General features: G+C 43.1%; 1 protein-coding gene across 1 annotated transcript in view; it reads left to right on the top strand.

Annotated features, from left to right (window-relative positions):
* The window catches only part of ADSS (adenylosuccinate synthase), a 211258-nt gene that overhangs the window by 185358 nt on the left and 5917 nt on the right, over positions 1–19983 (top strand). The window contains 2 exon segments of the mRNA XM_029593957.1: positions 3550–3647; positions 14136–14285. Of these exon segments, the coding sequence (XP_029449817.1) occupies positions 3550–3647; positions 14136–14285 (248 nt within the window).

Below are 19983 nucleotides of genomic sequence, written 5' to 3' on the forward strand. Positions count from 1 at the left end.
TCTCTCGTGCGACGCCTTCTGTGCTTGGCTCCCACAGTCCCTGAAGCAGGCACCCGTGCCGAAACATGGCCCGTGTCGGACGAGCGGCTCCGTACCCATGAGAAATCAACACAGGCGATGCCCTTGATAAGTATGACGAATGATTAGCAGGGGTACGGAAAAGCAGCAGGGGAGAAGGGATTTTAGAAAAAAACACATCAAAGAAAATAAAAAATAATTTTTGACTTTAATAAAAAGAATAATAGACGGAGGTAAAAGAAAGGATAACTGCAAATCGGTTATCCTCATCAAATACCTCCGTACAAAGATTACCACCGCACAAGGATTCCCTTGTACGCTCGAGTTGGTGAATTAATTGCATCAGTAGCATGGGATCTTCTTGGTGTTTGGGTACTTGCCAGGTTTTTGTGGCCTGGTTTGGCCTCTCTTGGAAACAGGATGCTGGGCTTGATGGACCCTTGGTCTGACCCAGCATGGCAATTTCTTATGTTCTAAAAAATCCCCTGTTCTCCATACCTGGGAATATTTGATTTCTATATGCTCTGAGACTGTCATCGATTAGCTGGAAAAGGAGGGTTGTTTTGCAGAAACATTTTTTTTTCTCGCTCATATACACACATTTCTAACACACACCCTTCTTCCCTCACACATGCTCCTCACATACTTCCTCTCATTCACACACATGCTCAATCACACACACTCACTCTTACACACAATTCTCAGTCTCTTTTTTTTTTCTGGAATGATTGATTCTATTTTAAGCTAATCTTTCAATAATGGATTGTGACCAAAAATACACAGATTGGCTTACTGTTCCCTGGCCAATTGCATATTAATTATTAAAAAAAAAAAAAAAAAAAGTCCATCATCTAAAAATATAAGAAATAAAATATGGAGAATCCACAAATATGACCAAAAGAGAAGCAGCTAATTCAAGAAAAGACATGTCTAGCAGAATCATTTAATCATTGGAGCAGGGCAGTCTTGAAAAGACTAGGTTTCCAGGCATTACAAAAAAAAATAGTTTCCAGACTACATTGAAACATGAATGCAGCAAAGACTATATGTCTCATCCAGTCTGCCCATCCACACCAACTGCTCAGCCCTATAATCCCTATCACTCTCTCAAAGATCTCCTGTCTTTATCCCATGCTTTTTTGAATTCAAATACTGTTCTAGTCTCCACCACGTCCATGGGGAGGTTGTTCAATTAATTCACTACCCTCTCTGTAAAGAAATATTTCCTTAAATTACTCCTGAGTCTACCCCCTTTCACCCTCATCCCATGACCTCTATTTTCTAGAGCCTCCTTTCCTTTGAAAGAGATCCACCTCTTGTGCATGTAAAGGTGGGGGTATTTAAATGCCCATATGCTTTAGAATGAAGGCCACTGACCATTTTAGTATCCACCACTAAGGGCTTTTTTTATTTATTTATTGTATTTAGATTTATATTCCACTTTTCACACTTTATCTATCTATCTATCTCTATATATACACACATACATACACACACCACACACCACATTGTTATTCAATTTAGTAATCTGTATATATACATACATTTTGAAAAATGCTGGCATATTACTTAACAGCATTCAGAAAGCGTCCAGAACTTCTCCTGCTGGAGCTCAGCCAGTGCTATGTGTATGGAGGGGGAATGGATATTGCGTCCATATCATCACTGCTTCCAACAGCAGCAACAGGTGGAATTAGGCCCAAATCGGAAGTAGCACAGAGCCAAACTCCGAGACCTTCACAGCCTGAGCTGGCCCAGTCCTTTCTGGACTTGGGAGCGAGTACTGTGGTAGGACTAGGCCATCTCCCCCTCTTCCTCAGGACAGGCGGGAGGGGGGGCCACTTCTGACTTGGCACTGGGCAGAAAAGGGCAAGGTTCCTGATTACCCCTCGGAGTGAGACATGAGGGCCTTCTCGATGTATTCACCCACTCTGACTTGTGGCAACATTCCAGTGCTGGGCTCAGAATTCCCTGCGCAGACTTGCTCAGAGCTCAGGACATGATGCGTAGAGCAGTGCAGTCTGCTCCTGCCATTGTATTTCTTCTCCTCTCTTCCTGCCCGCGCAGACTCTCGTGTCACCATTTCCTCTTCCAGGCCCATGTGAGCAAAACGAAGGAAATGCAACTGCCGCACCGCCCCCAAAACAGTGGTGCTAGAGGCAGCCACCTAGTCTGCCTGTTGCTTCCAACGGCTCTGCTTATGCACCTGCTTTTTGATTTTAAAAAGTATGCTCATAATTTATCTCAGAAAAACCACGCCAGTTAATTTATACATGACATACAATTATTGCCTATAAACTTAAATCAGGCTTTAACCAGGCTGTTCTGTAGAATCAGCCCATAAAGTTATGAGCCAGAGGCTGGAGTGAATAGCTAGGGAAGGGACAGAGGATAGGGAATTCCCCTCCAAGGTCTGCTGCATCTCTTTAGGGCCTGATTTACTAAGGTTGTTTACCTATTCTTTGTGTATGGAGTTAAAAAAGTCATAGTGAATCAGGCCCTTAATTTGTTTAATAAGGGTCCCCCTACCATTGTCCCCCCCCCTCTCATCACTCCCCCCACCAATCTCATTCTCAATGCCCCAGTCTCTCCCTTCTCACTACTGGCCCACTCACTTCCTCTCTTCCAGTCACTCCCCCCTTCTTTCCTTCATCCCATCACTCCCTAGCAAACCATACCCTATTCCTCCATCCACCCAGCCCCCAGTTGTCTCATTTCCCTCTTCCTGCACCCAGTTATTATCCAGTAAATCACTGACCCCCTCAGCTACCCATCCACCTAGCCCTACCTAATCACTCCTCACCTGGTCATCCCACTTCCCAGCCAGTCAGCCCCCCTTCTCTCCTCAGCCAGCCAGTCATCTACCCCCTGTTTTATAGTCCCATTCAGTTACCCATCCTCCAGTCATCAGCATCCAGAGACCAGCTAGTTACCCTCATCTTCCGGCTGCTGCCATGGGAACAGCTGTTTCTTGCATTCTGCATCATGCAACAGATTCACTAAGAGCCGAGCGGTGCCTGAACCTCTAGCACTAGTCTGTCTCGTGAGGGTTCAGGCACCGCAAGGCTCTGAGTGAGTTTGAGCCACACGGGGCAGACAGTGTCAAGCGTCGGCAGGCTCTTCCTGCATTGGAGCATGAAAATTCAAAGTGAAATTTCTGGTCACCACGACAATCTGTTGCTCAGGATTTGTTGAGGCCTTAACTTAAATGCTTTTCTCATTAATATTTAGTAGTTATTTGGAAAAATTAAGGCAAATGATCAGTTTTATAATGTTTTTTAATTGCAGAAAACTGCAAAACAAATCTGAGAATACTGTAGGTAAGCTTTGCACAGCATACTGCAGACTACCTTACTTATACGTACAGCACAGTTTTGAGAAACATGAACTCTGGACCAATTTACTTTCATTTGCACCATCTACAGTTTTGCTTTTCTCTCCATGATAGTCATCAGTGTGCACCTACTGTGTCTGTTCTCCAGTTGCTTGGTGAAAGCATAAACAAAGTATATGTTTTCTTTTTATAAATAGATTGGCACTTACCAAACTGGATATTTTGGATGTGTTTTCGGAAATCAAGGTTGGAGTTGCATATAAGTTGGACGGCAAGACCATACCTCATTTTCCAGGTAAGGTTTTCTTTATGTTACTGTGTTAATCTGGAGGTTCCAAAGCTAGAACATTCTTTTTTTTTTTTTAAGTTGTAACTTTTTTATTGGTATCAAATAGTATCATACATGTCAGAATGCAATCAGTCACAATACCGTTACTCACAACGAAAAGTAGATTAACTGAACATCATGACCAGAAGAATCTGGAAATACCAATTTTTCCAATCAACCATATCTATCCCCCCCTCTCGCACATAGTCATCATGTGAAAAATCATACAAATAATAAAGAATATCAGTCCTATTGATAATAAAAGAATAATACAGACAAGTTGAATAGTATAGAGAATCAGATCCAGCTTTAGCAGTCCCAAGTCTAAGAAAAACCCTACAAACATTCCTGTAAAAAGCATTGCAGAGGGAACATGTGCATTATAGAAATCGAAAACTGTTATACATTGAAACAATTATTGTGCATCTCCACCATTTGGTTTAGCTATTTCAAACTTTGAGGTGTTGTCCATTGCACATATTTATACCATATTTTGTGAAATTTAGCTAATGTTTTGTGTTTATGGGCCGTGATTTTCCCCAAGGTATGCATAACTCTCACCCTGGCATAGACATCCTGGATTGCTGGGGGTGACGTATCCCTCCATTTTTTGGCAATTGCTCCCCTGGCTGCGGTTACGACGTATTTAATAAAAGCATTATGAAACTTAGAAAGCTGTGGGTTGTCTTTGTTCAGTAACGCCTGCGATGGCACAAGTGATATTGGCTCTCCGAGAACTGTTGTCAACCAGCGAGCAACAGCATCCCAGAAAGGTGTAAGGCAGGGACACTGCCACCACATATGAAAAAAAGTTCCCGGTGCCTGGCATAACCTCCAACAAAACTCAGAGGACAGTGGCTCGTATGCGATTGTAGCCTATCTGGGGTCAAGTACCACCTGTATAGCATCTTATACCCATTCTCAATGTGATAAGCAGATATAAGACCCCTACCCATTGAATAAGATAGGTGTTTCCAATCCTCCAACGGCCAATGTTCCTGCAAATCCCTTTCCCAAGCAATAACATGGGGAGCCTGGTCACTTAACCCTCCCATTAGCATAGCATATATACGAGCTATGTGTCCTCTCACCTTCGCAGCTTGTATGCATAAGGCTTCAAATGGCGTGATCCCCAGCGGGAGCTCTACTGTCAACTGATTGTGGGTTAGAAAATGCAACACCCTGAAGATAAAAGTAATGATCCTTCGAATCAAGATGGAATCTCGCGGAGAGCGTAGGAAAGGACCGCACCCCACCAGGATCCCACATGTCAGACACCTGCATGATGCCCCTAACTTTCCATCTTCTGGCAATATCAGAGTGTGCTGCGTAGCCAAAGGAGGTGTGGTGAAACAAGTGGGTGCTATGAAAATGTGTCCTCTGGCCCACTAAGACCGACCGCCAAGTATTCCAAACGGTGATGGTCGCCTGTACGGTGGCAGGTAGCTTAGCAGAGGGAAGCCAGGTGGATCTCCTCTGCCATAGTAATGCCGTGAGGGGGAGATCTCCCACAATTGCCTGCTCTAAATGTACCCATGGCTTTTGGTGGGATTTATTATGCCACTCCACCGCCGCCTTTAGATGTGCAGCGCCTTGGTAACCTACAAGATTGGGCATGCTCTAAACCTCCTTGTATTTTAGGAAGACATAAAATCTGCTTTCTGATCCTTGGCTTCTTCGCCCGCCACAGATATTTAAAGAATCGACTCTGCCATTTATGTAGAAATTTTTTGGGTATTACTATCGGTAGAGTTTGCATCAAATATAAAATCCTTGGCAGAATATTCATCTTTAGTACCGCTAAGCGACCCAACCAGGAGATGTGATAGCGATCCCACTCCTCCAGATCCTTGTAAATTCTGGCTAACAAGGGAGGGTAGTTAAGTTGAAAAAGATCCCTCGTACATCCTATGTAAATCCCCAAGTATTTATTTTCTCTTTAGCCACTTAAAGGGATGAGTCTTCCGAAGGTGGTCCACCATTACCGTCGGTACGGATACATTAAGCAATTCAGATTTTTCCCAGTTGATTTGAACCCCGAGATCTTGCTAACGCCGAGATCTCGTCCGTGATGGCCACTAAGGATGAGACAGGGTTAGTTATGGTAAATAAAATGTCATCTGCGAATAAAGAAAGTTTAGAAGAAAATGAGCCAACCTTCACCCCCTGGATAGCTGAATTGGCCCTGATATGGTGCGTGAATGGCTCCAAAAAAAAGAGCGAAAAGTAAGGGAGACAAGGACACCCCTGGCGTGTGCCTCTACCCACAGAAAAAGGTTGAGAATACCCTCCATTAATCTTTAAGCAGGCTGTCGGGGCCTCATACAGCTTTTGTATCCAGCGTATAAAGCGATCCCCAAAGCGAAAACATTTCATAGTGTGGAACAAAAGAGGGCCAATGTACATAGTCGAATGCTTTTTCAGCATCAAGCGCTAATAACAATAGAGGGGTATGGTGCTCACGAGCCCAGTCCATAAGACTTACTATTTTCCGAACATTATCGGAGGCCATCCTGCCAGGTATAAAGCCTGACTGGTCAGGATGTATCAATTGCGGGAGCAGACTATTAAGCCTATTCGCCAATATTTTCGCCAGTATTTTCATATCCAAGTTAATCAGTTGAGATCGGGCGATAAGACCCGCACAAGGTGGGATCACGTCCCGGCTTAGCCAAAATTGTAACCCCTGCCAGATTAGCTGAAGAAGATAAGGACATATCCCCCTGGAGGGCATTAAAAGCTTAACCAATAGCGGCGTAAGTTGTATAGCAAATTTTTTGTAAAAGCCAGCCGTCAGGCCATCCAATCCCGGGGACTTTCCCACCTTTAAGCTTTTTATGGCCAGGTGACCGTCCGCTGGAGTCACATCCCGATCCAAAAACTCTTGATTATCAGGGAGTATGGTGGAAGAGAAGGATTGAGACAAGTAGTCCTCAATCTTGGACTATTAATGGCTAAATCAGTAGGCATACAATTCCGAGTAAAAACGTATAAAGCGTTGCCTAATTGCAGTATTAGAGGTTAACATAGCACCCTGTTCATCTTTTATTTTAATAATATTATTTTGCATTTGTTGGACTTTCAATTTTCTGGCTAACTGACGTCCCGCTTTGTTCCCACCTTCATAGTATTTTTGCTGCGTAAGAGTGAGTGAGTGCGCTATGTGGGCCGCTTCTAATTCCTCCAAGTGTGCCCTGAGTCTGTCCATTTCTCCCAAGATTGCCTCATCTTCCGCTACTCTTATGTTGGAGACCCAGTTGTTGAAGGCTCTGTAGCGTTTCCGTTTTATCTTTGTTCCGCTGCTTTTTCAAGAAGGAAACCTCTGGCCACAAATTTCCCCTGAGGACTGCTTTTAAACAATCCCAAACTAACATAGGGGACAGACCGTCCTGGTCATTAAAGATCAGATATTCCCTGATCTCCTCCTGCATCTGCAACACAAAATCAGCCTCTTCTAGTAGACTCTCGTTCATCCTCCAGAACCGCTGCCCCCGGTCATAGGAATTTAGTTCCAACTGAATAGTGATCGGGCTATGATCTGACCAAGTAATGAGGTCTATTTGTGGGTTTTTAACTTGATTGACACAGCTTTTAGCTATGAGGAATAGATCAATTCTGGAGTAAGAACAGTGAGCTCTCGAGTAAAACGAAAAGTCTCTGCCCCTGGGGTTCCATATGCGCCACACATCCAGGAGATTTAAATGAGTCAAGAAAGTTTTAAAGAGATTACGGTCTTTCAGAGAAGTGTAAGCAAAACCCTTGGAATTATCTAGAAAGGGATTCAGAGTGATGTTAAAATCACCCCCTACTATCACATGACCTTCCGCCTGCTTGTCTATCAAGGTACGAATACGACTTAGGTATGTACCCTGCCCACTGTTTGGTACATATACATTAACAAGTGTATATTTCTCCCCGCCCATCACAACAATGAGTATAAGGTATCTCCCCTCTGGATCTTCGTACCTGGTTACCTCTTCATACATTACATCTTTGTGTATTAAGACTCCTACCCCCAAATATTTATGGCTTAAGGGGCGGGGCACCCAATACTGAGCCGGGTAAGACGGGTGTTTAAGGAGGTATTCATGACGCCTCTTCAGGTGGGTCTCCTGAATGAAGGCCACTGAGACCTGGTGTCCAATCAAGTCTGCATATAAACAATGCCGTTTATACGGGGAATTCAATCCCTTTGCATTAATAGATAAGTAATTGATGACCACCATGTTGTCAATGTCAAGTAACTATGAGAAGTCCGAGCCTGCACATTCCATATGCTTGGGACAGCATGTACACTGGGCTCTAACGTGGACTGACTCTGTGCCCAAGTGTTTCTAAGTATGTCTGTGTTTAGCAGTAAGAACCTGTGACCTGTGCAAGAACCCCCAATTCCCATTCCCCCTCCCCCCCTCCCGCTTTACCAATTTCCCCTCTAGTTGGACCATCGCCCCCATCCAACCTAAGATCATAATGGAGGAATTTGTCATCTCAGGGTGACTGCCCCACCATCCCCAACCAACTATTGTGAAGCCAGCTAGTAACGCTGAGCTGGCTTTAATTGCTGAAATTCCCTCAGAACTAATCAGCTGTAGCAAAAAACAACTCTGTAGCTACAAGTAACAAGAAACAACAGTGTACCAAAACTATAAAATTATTCCCAACAGGAGTAAAATACTATGCAAACCAGCACTAGGCAATATGCCGCTCCAAACGAAGTGGTACTCTTTCCAGCAAGGAAATCAAAAATTTCAGGTTTGGTCCTTTTGTGATAATGAGGAGTCTGTTTGGCGCCTCAGTCTTTTGTCTCCTTTATTTACTCTCTGCCATTTCGGATACTCCTCTCTGCGGCTGTGAGGTTTGGGCGCCATTTGCAATTGATCAAAACCAGTAAATCCAGCGTTGTGCAAGAGGGTCGCAGCTTCCGAAAGATTTCGCACCCGGTGAGACTCGCCCTTTACCGAGAAACTCATCCCAAATGGGAATAGCCAGCGATATCGAATATTTTCAGCTCGTAGCCGATCTGTGACCGGTTTCATCTCCTGCCTCCGTCTGACAGTGATGGGTGAAAGATCCGCGAAGATCATAATGGCTGTGCCCTTCCAAAGCCACGTGGCTTGCTTTCTCGCTATAATCATTAGCTTGTCTTTCTGGGCAAAATCATGAAAGCAGGCCAATATATCTTTGGGCTTGTTAGCCACGTTAGGTCCCAGAACCCGGTGAGCACGGTCGATTTTAATATCCCCTCCGACTGTGTTACTGACCTGAGTCATTTCTGAGGTTAACAGCAGCTCGCAAATCTGTTTTACCCACCGCGACACAGTCTTGGTTTTCTACCGACTCTGGCACTCCCCGGAATCGTAAATTATGGCGTCTAGAGCGGTTCTCTAAATCTTCCATTTTATCATGGAGCCGTTCCATTTCTTCACGAAATTGTTTATTTTGGTCGCGGAGGCCTTTGATATGTTCGCAGTTAGCGTCAACCCGGGTTTCTGTTTCAAATATCCGACGGCCATGATCCGCAAGGTCACCTTTTAACTCTTCTATCGATTCCATAATATTTTGCGTTTTGGTGGTCAGCTCGTTTTTGAGATCCGCAAACCACAGCTTCATTTCCGATTTAGTCGGCAGATCTCCCTCAGCCATTTTATCAGCCAAGGCTTCCTGCCCATCATCCTCGGCTAATCGGGGGTCGGCAGCCGCCATGTTATCCGCCACTTGCTGGTTCCCGTCGCAGTCTTGCTTCTGGTACGAATACTTTTTAAAGTCCACAGCTTTGCGTCTCGTTGACATCAGTACAGGCAGGAATGATATCGCCAATGTTTTAAGATAGAAACTTGTAGCTGATGCTTACAATATTCTGAGGATTATAGTAAGAGGTGGAGGAGCTCTAGTTTTAGGCAGCCATCCCTTGCTATGACGTCACTTCCTCTCAGAACATTCTTTTTATTTACTTATTGATTGATTGATCTTCAGTCTTTATAGCCCACTTTTCCAAAGGTATGCTCAAGGCAGGAAACAACATAATAGTGAAACACAATAGCATTAACCAAATATGTACAAAATAAAAATAGTAAATACTATAAAAAAAATAACAGCAAGGAAAATTGTGAATAAATAAAACCAATTGTTTTTAAACATATAAAAATGAAAAAATTACATTGACAGGTCATACATGACATACAAAACAAATAAAATAAATGTCCATCAAGTAATGATCATCAATTTAATTAATCAAACATGTAGAACAGACTAATTAGAGAATATTAGCAAATCAAATACACCATACAAAATAAAACCAATCACAAGAAACAGACTTAATTTTATAGACTGAAACACTTTTATATTCATAATGGCCAAAGAAGATCAAGAACACAGCTGAGAGGGAACACTGACTATAGAATAATTAAAAAATATGATGACTTAAAAAGAACATGTAGCCCATCTTGTCTGCCAAACATACAATTGCTCAGCTCTACAGTCCTTACCACTCCCTCAGAGATCCCCTGTACTTGTCCCATGCTTTCTTGAATTCATATACTGTACAGAAACAGATTGTGACTTGTATTTTCTCTTTTATTTTGTAGACCCAAATCATCCTTAGTCTCTTAAACTAGTAAAGAAATCCCTCAATGACCTGGCAGATCATCTCAGCAGAGTATTTTGACCTCTGTAGCAGTCAATAGAAACAAGACCGTTTAGGTCCAGGGGGGAAAGAGCCAAGATAGCCACTTGTGTGTAGTGCTGTTCAGTTGGTCCCGATAGATTTCCTCTGTTTCTCTGATTTTTTGCTAATATGCCCTTTAAACGAAAGGGGAAAGTGTGGTTTTTTCCCTCTATATCCCCCCCTTCCCTCGGGACAACGCACCATTCTCGAATGCACCACCATTTACCCGAAACTGGAGGAGCAGGTCCCTGCTGACGGGTTCAGCAAGGGAGCCTCCGTCTCATCTGGGGCGTTTTCTCTGAGCCCTCCTACGCTAAGAACTCCACAAGCGATTTCCTCAAGCCTCCCTCTGGAGTCAGTGTTAGCGAATCTGAGAATGGAAATCTCAGAGCAAGCTACAGAGGGAGTGGCCGTGAGTGGAATGGTGCGAGGAGAAACACAGAGGCAAAGAAGTGAGGCAATATTGGCGTCTGTAGACATTTTGAAGCCAGGTTCCCCTGATGGCGGTAAGACCGTTTTAGTTTCCACGATTAATGCGCCCGCACCTATGGCTTCTGTTTCGACACAGGAATATAGGTCCTTACAGGCTTCACTCCCTAAACCCGCTGTGGTTACATTAGACTCTCTCTGGGAATTGATGGCCCATCAGAATTTAGTTATACAAAGTTGTTCATTACAGATATCCCAGATTTCATCTAAATTGAAAATAGTGACTCAAGATCATAACCTTCAACTTCTGGATCACTTAAATGGGATTCAAGATCTTGAGAGTCAAACTAAAGAAATACAGAAAGTACAGACATCTACAGTCCAGGATTGTCTTGCTTTTAACAGAAAAGTAGAATTGTTTGAAAATCGTTTAAGACGTCCTAATTTAAGACTTCTAAACTTCCCCAGGATAGTAGGAGAATAGCCACGAATCACTCTTTGGAGATATTTGACTGAGATATTACACATTCCTTTGGATAATATTCCCTCTTTTAACAAGGTGTATTTTCTTCCATTTCCATGTCCAAGAGATAATTTGGCATATCACCAACTGGACTTGGGGAACTTAGAACTACTGGACTCCTCTACTACAGAGATATTCGAAAGAGCAACTCTGTTAGTTTCATTTATTTATGAACAGGATCTGGGTATGGTTATGAGGAATTATTTTCAACATATGGAGACTAATTTTATGGGCCAGTTTGTTCAGATCTTCCCAGATCTAGCAAAAGTTACACAAGAGAGGAGAAAAGGGTTCCTGGCCTTACACCAGGAAACCCAATCTCTAGGCGCAACCTATCAACTAAGATATCCGTGCAAATGCATTATTAAGTTTAATAACGACACTTACATTTTTTTTTGTCCTGGAACAACTTAAATTGTGGTTGGATTCTCATAGAAGGTTGCTGACCACTTCCTCACCCATTGAGAGTTCTAGTAGACTAAATATATGGGTAAAATTAACAAGTTAAGGTATTTCCTAATTTGATTTATCAGTTAGTGGCTCCTTTATTTTCTTCCTCCTCCCCCCTCTTCTAGTTATTTTGGGCACTGTATTTAAATTTGTTTCTAATGTAACTATTGTAATAACTTTGTTTCTTTTTTCGGTGCAAAGATGATATGCTTTGTAATTTAGTTAAAATGCAATAAAAATAAAATTAAAACAAACAAACAAACAGACTGTTTGACTTATGGGGTCTACCAACAATGAACCTTTTTGCATCTCAACAAAATACAAACCTAAATCAATTTTGCTCCATCCTTCCCAGCAATCGCAAACTCGCACATGATACTTTCCTTCTTGAGTGGGGCCCAAACCTCATGTACACTTTTCCACTGATACCTTTAATTTTCAAAACAGTTCAGAAACTCCTGTGAGACCATATGCAAATGATTCTCATAGCTCCAGCATGGCCCAGACAAATCTAGTATGCGTATATAGTCAGACTTCCAGCAGTTCTTCCATACCATTGGGGTCGAACCCTCTTCTCCTAACTCAAAAATGACAAAACTATCTTTCATCCCAGTCTCTCAGCTCTCCACCTCACAGCATGGATGTTGCATGCACAGTGCTTACTAACCTTCATTTGCCATTAGAAATAAGACATTCTAGTTTGCTCAAGGAACCCTTTCACCAAAGAAGCTATGTATTCAAATAGAAGAGATTCTCCATCTGGTGTAAACAACATTCTTCTGATCCATCCTACTGTGAGCCTCCACAATTCCTTCAGTACTTGCTCCATCTCTCTCATGCGGAACTAGCTACTTCATCAGTTAGAATCCATCTGAGTGCGATAGCTGTTTATCACTCTTTGGTAGAGGATAAAACCATCTCCATTCATCCGCTCTTATCTCATTTTATGAAAGATCTCTGGCAGGTAAAACCCCTTATCAAGAAATCCCTGGTTCCATTGGACCACAATGAAACTTCCTTTTGAGCCACTGGACACTATAACTTTGAAGTTCTTGACTTAGAAAATACTTATCCTTGTTGCAGTCACTTTAGTGAGAAGATTAGCAAACTTCAACCATTCGTCCACTACCCTCCATATCTTCAATTCTCTCATAACTGTGTATTTCCTCCTAACTCACCCCAGGCTCATCTTTTCATATAAACCAATCTGTTGTACCTTCTTCCCCAGACCCCATATGAATGGAGAGAAAGCCCTCCATACTCTGGACTGCATATGAACCTTGGCATATTACAAAAGGCAGACGTAGGCTCATCAGTCAAACCAGCTATTTGTCTCCTACAACCCTATCTGCTTTGGAGTGCCGTTCACAAAAAGAACTTTGTTTAACTGGATAGCAGATTGCATCCACCACTGCTATAACTTGAGTGGACTTCAACTGACAGATGCAGTCAAAACTCAAGTTTGAGCCATGGCTTCCTAGATTTCTCACTTCCAAGAGGTGCCCATTGAAGATATCAGCAAAACTTCAACATGATCCTTGATCCATACCTTCATGTCCCATTACTGTCTCGATAAAATAGAGTTGGGCAAGCAATTTTGCAAAACCTGTTCTTGCTGAGGTACACTCTCCATGGCGGAGTCCGGGCTGCTTAGTAATCGCTTGTTTGCAACCCTCAGTTTGGGACTCCCCTCATGTAATGGCTAATTCAACCTGCTTATCACCGGAAAAAAACATGCTTGCTTACCGTAAACTGTGTTTACCAGAGCTAGGATGAATTAGCCATGGAATATCTGTCCTTCTCCCTGGGGAGTCAACTACACAGCTGGATTAGCTCTGCTACTGACTGAAGAGGCTCAAAAGGCAACTCCCGCATAGTAGAGCTCAAAGCTGTACAGCTAGGAGGGACAAGTCCATTTGGTGCAAGATAATTCATCTTGCTATCTATGAATATCATTTACAGTAAGCAAACATGTTTTTACAGTGCCAGTAGACTTCTCCCAGCATCATGAGGACAGCACAGGGCTGCTGGTGCTCTGTGACAGGTTTCTTTTGAGCAGCAGAGAAAAATCAAGCAAGTCAAAGATGGGGTAGATGTGGTTAGATGAGGCTGTGAGGCGGGCCATGACTAAGCAGTGGTGTTGGGGGATGCAGAACCGGGATCATTTGATAATTTCTTAAGACACCTGATCAATGCCAGTAGCTGTCTAGCCTCTACCTTTCAAGCACATTTTTGAAAATCTGACCCATAATGTTCTTCAGTTCACACTGTGATGCACGTTCAGTTGGAGATGCAAAACACTGATGCTGTAAGGGCACACGGAAGCAATGCTGCTGCTCTCTTGTATGTAAGTACACCCAAGTCACAGCTTTCAAATTTACATTTACAGCAAACCAGGAGGTTTTAAATAAAGTGGAGGTGAAGTATGAGACCCTGCCAGGCTGGAACACAGATACCTCCAATGCAAGAACGTTCAATGAGTTGCCTGAGAATGCACGGAGATACGTTCGGTTTATAGAAGAGGAGCTAGGTGTTCCAGGTAAGCAGAGCTGGCTTTCATGCTGTACTCTTCTGACACCTGGGATCTCCTAAAAGAATTGTCCGGTTTGTAGGTGATTTGGTAAAGCTACTCATCTTTTTCTTCAAGGTGGTGCTGCTACATTTAGACATAGGGAGGACCATTTTCAAAGGCATTTACCCCCCAAAAATGGCCTGAGTGAATATTGCCTTCCACAAATGTGGCTAAAAGGCTACATGGCTTCTATTGCACTTGTACTTTTAGTTGCATTAGAAAGAAGCATTCCTGTGAGCATGTTTAGATGCAAGAGGTAAAATTATGCATGCCTTTCCCTGTGTTTGGCCACCCACACACACAGTAGGTTAAAAACATGTGGACTCTCTTAGCACACATACTTTGTGGAGACTAAGTTGGATGTGCAGTACTGTAAGTACTGTAATGGGAAGGAAAAATGTGCAAACTGGATGGACCTTTCAGTCTATTATATTCTATATTTCTATGTAACTGGATTTTGAGATTTCATACTCCTGAAATTTTATTTTTCTGATGACTGGATTGTCTGAAATCCTAAAATGACTATCTTTGACCTGAAGAATAGTTTACTTTTGTAGGAAGTCAATGTACTGAAGTTTATGTTAATATAGGCCGTTACAGCATATTATTTAGAATAATTCTAACGGTGAATGTTAATGATATGCAAATCACTTTGGTGTTAAATGGCTTGTGTTAGCATGTTAACCTGAACACTAATGCAAAAGACCTCAACTCTGCCTCATTTGAGGTGTAGTTAAATTTCTCACATTAATGTTCACACATTTTAACATGTGCAATCATGGATAATGATCTGATTTGCATAATTTTGCAGCTCATTACACATTTTCCATAGATTTTGTGTTGTGCACCAAAGCTAATTAATGGGTGTTAATAATTGTACAAATATCAACACACATCAGCTCCTAGATCTCTTATCCTGAGACTGAAAAAGAGTATTTCATTCAGATGTCTTTGTTAGCTAAAGCTCCAAATCTTTTGAATGGAGATGTATGGTAATGCTACCAGGAGGAGACTGGGCATCACATTCTGTATTTTCCAGGAAAAGAGAATACAATGAACCAATGCATTGGTTCAAGAAGGGTGGATTTTTTTTTTCTTCTTTTGTATCTCAATTTTCTCTGTTTATTTTGCTATATCAATTTATTGAGCATTCAAGATTTAATTAGACACTTGCAAATGTTATCTATGAGATATTGCATATACATATATGAAAATCCTCTTGATGTGCACAGATTTATATAGTCAGTAAATAAAATGCTCCCGAAATGAAGAAAGATGGGACACAGTGAGGGGGGGAAAAAAAGCACAGGAAAGATCAGTTTATTTTCGGCATTGATCATACGAGCTGTGCATTGAAGATCTCAACCTGCATACTCCAGGGCTTTCAAATCTCACAGCTCTGTGACTGTGCCAGTCTAGAGGCTTATAATTTTCCATATGCATCGATTGAGGAAAAATCCCTTTTTGAATAAGGCCCATAGTTGTCTTTGTCATGAAATAAATTTGCCCCATATGTGTCTGAAAGTTCATTTAAAAAAAACAGTACTGCACTGATGCGTGAGCCTGCACATGGGATTAAGTCCCAGAGGAGCTGATACTCAATGTCTAGCTTGGGACGTATTCCTCGCCAGCTGAAGGTGAATGTAACTAACAGAGATTCTGAGTCATGCTGCACCCCCTATAACAACAAAATATTAATGTTATTGGGCTTTGAAAGAGTATACACCTACATTCTAATACTTAAGGCTGTAGTTTATATTCTGCCTCAGTGAAATTAAAGACAGTATCGTATGAGTAACTGAGCTATAGTGGAGTGGAGTACAAGTGGTTTTAAGCATTCCATTGGAGAAGCAGAAATGGGCAGGCCTTGCCTTTATCAGGAAAGGCAAAATAGCTGCACCAGGCTTGTGGGATACTAAATCACCTCACTCACATTAAAGCACACGTGACATTTTATGAGACATTGAACAGAACGACATCCCATTCTCTCTGAGCTGCTGCTTTGAGAGAGAAGCCAAGTCCAGGGTCCCTCTCCTTTCCCTGACTGTGTTAACATGTTGTTTTCATCTGCTCTTTTTCTGTTGTCTCGCTCATTGGGAAATGGTCTCTGCTTTCTGTCTCAAAGCACTGCACTCTTATAAAAGCAGATGTTTGTACCTGAAAGCATAAATTGAGCTCAGACTCTCCCTGCTTTCAGAGACTGATGTGAACTGGTAAAGATGGTGTTAACAAATTACAAAAATGACAGTGTTGCTAAGCTTTTCCATTGTTTTTCTTAGTGTGTGTTCAGGGCAAAATAATGCCTGCGGGGATCCTGCCTTTTAATTGGACATAAAAAGTGATTCAGTTTCGGCGTAGTGTGGCATGGACCGGATAGGTCGTCTTTAACATGTACTTTCCATGAAATAATCTGTGCAGTCCAGTTGCCCCTTCACTGAAATAGGGAGATTGTTACTACATTGCAATTTATACTCTGATAAGAATACGATTTCAAAAGAGTCCACTAGTACTTGATACTAGTCACAACTTTACAATATATATCAAAATCATTAGATGAGATTTTACAAGGGGTGCTCATGACTAGTGGTTGTGCTTCTTGAATAATAAGTAAACCACTTGTAACTTGCAGGTGACATCTGAATGTGCCATGCATTTATTACATAACCATCAAATCAATATTCTGGTTCCTAAGAGCCTTCAGGTTGTAAAGTTTTTTGGGGGAACTGAATTATTGGTTCCCTAGGTATGTAAGGCAAGGAATGCTCTCTATATTCCCAAACTGCTTTTTAGTATATATATATTTTTTAAATGGTATATCAAGTCCTGGTACAGCTTGTCCTGCCCTTTCATCCTCCAACCTTGTTTGAAGGTTTCCTTTTTTGTATTTGTCTTTCCCTGTACGTACCCAGATCAGTCCAGACTCTTGGATTATTCCTCCCTTCCAACAGATGGAGACAGAGAACATTTTACTGACACTATAACTTAACTTGGTGTGCTACCTGCAGTCCGTTAGTATTTCTCTGTCTCCAGCAGATGGAAGGTGGTGCAAATCCTGCAGACTGAGGAGAACTTAAAAAAAAAAATTAGTAGTACTGTTAAGATTTATTGCTACTTAGCCCTCCCTGAGGTTTGTTAGGTCCTAGTGAGGCCAACCTTTCAGGTGAGGAGTAGACGAGCAGGAGGGGTTGGAAACCCTTGGGTCTACCTGGATCCTTCTTCTCCTGAGGGGGGAGATAACTGGTGGAGCCAGTTCCCTCTCCTCCCTCCCTCAGGTAGACAGCTGGAGCCTGCAGCACGCAGTATAAAGTTTTATTTAAAAAAAGACAGAAAAAGCTTCTCTTTGGTTTGCTTTCATTGCTTGTGCCGGTCGGATGTTTTTGTTTTCTTGGAGTTCTGTAGGTCATCGGTTGCGCTGGAGGTTGGCTGTGAGCGGAGTGGTCACGGGGATCGTTTTTTGTTTTTTTTTAAACAAAGGAATGCTCCTGAAGCTTTTTTTTTTTTTTTTTGCCGCCCTGCCATGCGACAGGCAGTGCATGGCGTGTGGGGACACACATGCATACCTCTCCCTTGCTAGCACTTACTTCCACTGCATCTCTGGAGGGGAAGGCAGCTCTGGGAGTGTGTGTGTGTGTGTGTGGGGGGCCCCCAGACAGACAGTGATCCTTAGCGGTTAGTGTGGGGGGAGCCGAGCAGCCCGACAGTGCCTTCCCGATTTCAGCAGGAATGGTGGCCATTTTGTCTACCTTGGCTACCGCGACTGACCGGGCTTGCAGGGGCGCTGCCCTGCCCCCACTGCTGTCGCCGGCTGATCGAAGGCCCTTGGAGCTCCTGGGATCCTCTGTTGGAGAAGAGGAGGAAGACCTCCTGGAGCAGGATCCAGAAGAATGAGGGGATTATTTTCCCAGATTTTGTTTTGCTTATGCATAAAGCTTTTTTGGTGAAAAGGGCGGCTGGACATCAGTATCCCAAGCCACTGGACCTGCAGGAGCCAGCTGTGGCCAAGAGGCCACATTTGTCTCGATTTGGTGGGACGACCAGATTTCTGAGAGTGCTAGCTCATCAGTTGTTCCAGGGGAAGGATGATGATAGCTCAGAGAGTGGTATGTCTTTTTCGCTGGGAGGACCTGTGACACTTAATACCATGTATTCTTAATGAACTAGGTATTAAAGAGCCCCAAGTTGCCAGAGGATGTGGTTAGTGCAGTTGGTGTAGCTGGGTTCAAAAAAGGTTTGGATAAGTTCTTGGAGGAGAAGTCCATTAATGGCTATTAATCAAGTTTACTTAGGGAATAGCCACTGCTATTAATTGCATCAGTAGCATGGGATCTTCTTAGTGTTTGGGTAATTGCCAGGTTCTTGTGGCCTGGTTTGGCCTCTGTTGGAAACAGGATGCTGGGCTTGATGGACCCTTGGTCTCACCCAGCATGGCAATTTCTTATGTTCTTAAGTGGATTCAGACTACGAGGGAGTGGATCCAATCATGCGGAACCTGAGGGGGCCGACCAAAACATTTCCTTTCCACAAGTCGATGAAGAAATTAGTGCTTCGGGAGTTTGAGATTCCAGATATAGGCTTGAAGGTTGGCAGAGCCATGGAGAAGTTGTATCCTTTGCCTGAAGACACGTCTGATCTTTTGCGGATGCCGAAGGTGGATGCTTCGGTTTTGGCCGTAACTAAGATGACGATTCTGGTAGCGGGTTTGTCCGCACTTAAGGACATACAGGATAGGAATTGGAGGTGCATATCAAGAAGATCTTTGAAGTGTTGGCGTTGGGCATTCGCACTGCTGTGTGTAGCAGTTTTATGCTCCGGGCCAGGTTGCGCTGGGAAGCGCAGCAGATCGAGAGGCTAGAGGCCGTTGTGGCCTACAGAGCGGATGCCTTGTATGATCTCATATGCACTTCCTCTCATTCAATGATGTCCGTGGTTTCCGCTAGAAGGCTTCTGTGGTTAAGGAACTTGTCTTTGGAAGTTTGGTCTAAGTCTCAGCTGGGATTGCTTCCATTTAAGGGGAAGCTGCTGTTTGGAGAGGACTTGGAGCAACTCATGAAGCTTCTCTGAGAGACTAAAGGGCACAAGCATCCAGAGGACAAGCCAAAGGTCGGCAGAGGCTTCTCTTCGACATGGGCTCGTTTGCAGTCGAGTTGGCATCCCCCTCAGTCTCGTCCTTTGGGTGGAGGTCAGAGACAAGGGGCCGGGATGCAGCAGTCTTGGAATCAGTCCTTTCAAGGCCATAGACCGGTCAGAAATGGTTCTGGTCGGGGAGCCTCCAGTGTCAAGTTCTCCCAGTGAAGCGAGGCTGGCCTGCTCCTCTGTTCTATGCATCTGAGGTCGGTTAACATCCTTTCTCAAGGCGTGGGCCAAGATCATGTCAGATCAATGGGTCCTAAGTGTGATAGAACACTGTTACGCTTTAGAATTTGCTCGGCTGTTAAAAGATGTGTTCATAAGGTCCCCTTGCACTTACGAGCAGAAAAAGCAGGTGGTTTGGGAAACCATCAATCATCTACGTCTTTTGGGGGCCATTGCACCAGTACCGGTTGAGGAACGGGGATCAGGAAGATATTTCATTTATGTTGTGGTCCCGAAAAAGGACGGCGCCTTTTGTCCGATTCTGGATTTAAAGAAGTTGAATCTGGTGCTCAAGATACCTCGCTTTCGAATG

The sequence above is a fragment of the Rhinatrema bivittatum genome, chromosome 3, assembly GCF_901001135.1.
Source record: "Rhinatrema bivittatum chromosome 3, aRhiBiv1.1, whole genome shotgun sequence".
Lineage (NCBI taxonomy): Eukaryota > Metazoa > Chordata > Amphibia > Gymnophiona > Rhinatrematidae > Rhinatrema > Rhinatrema bivittatum.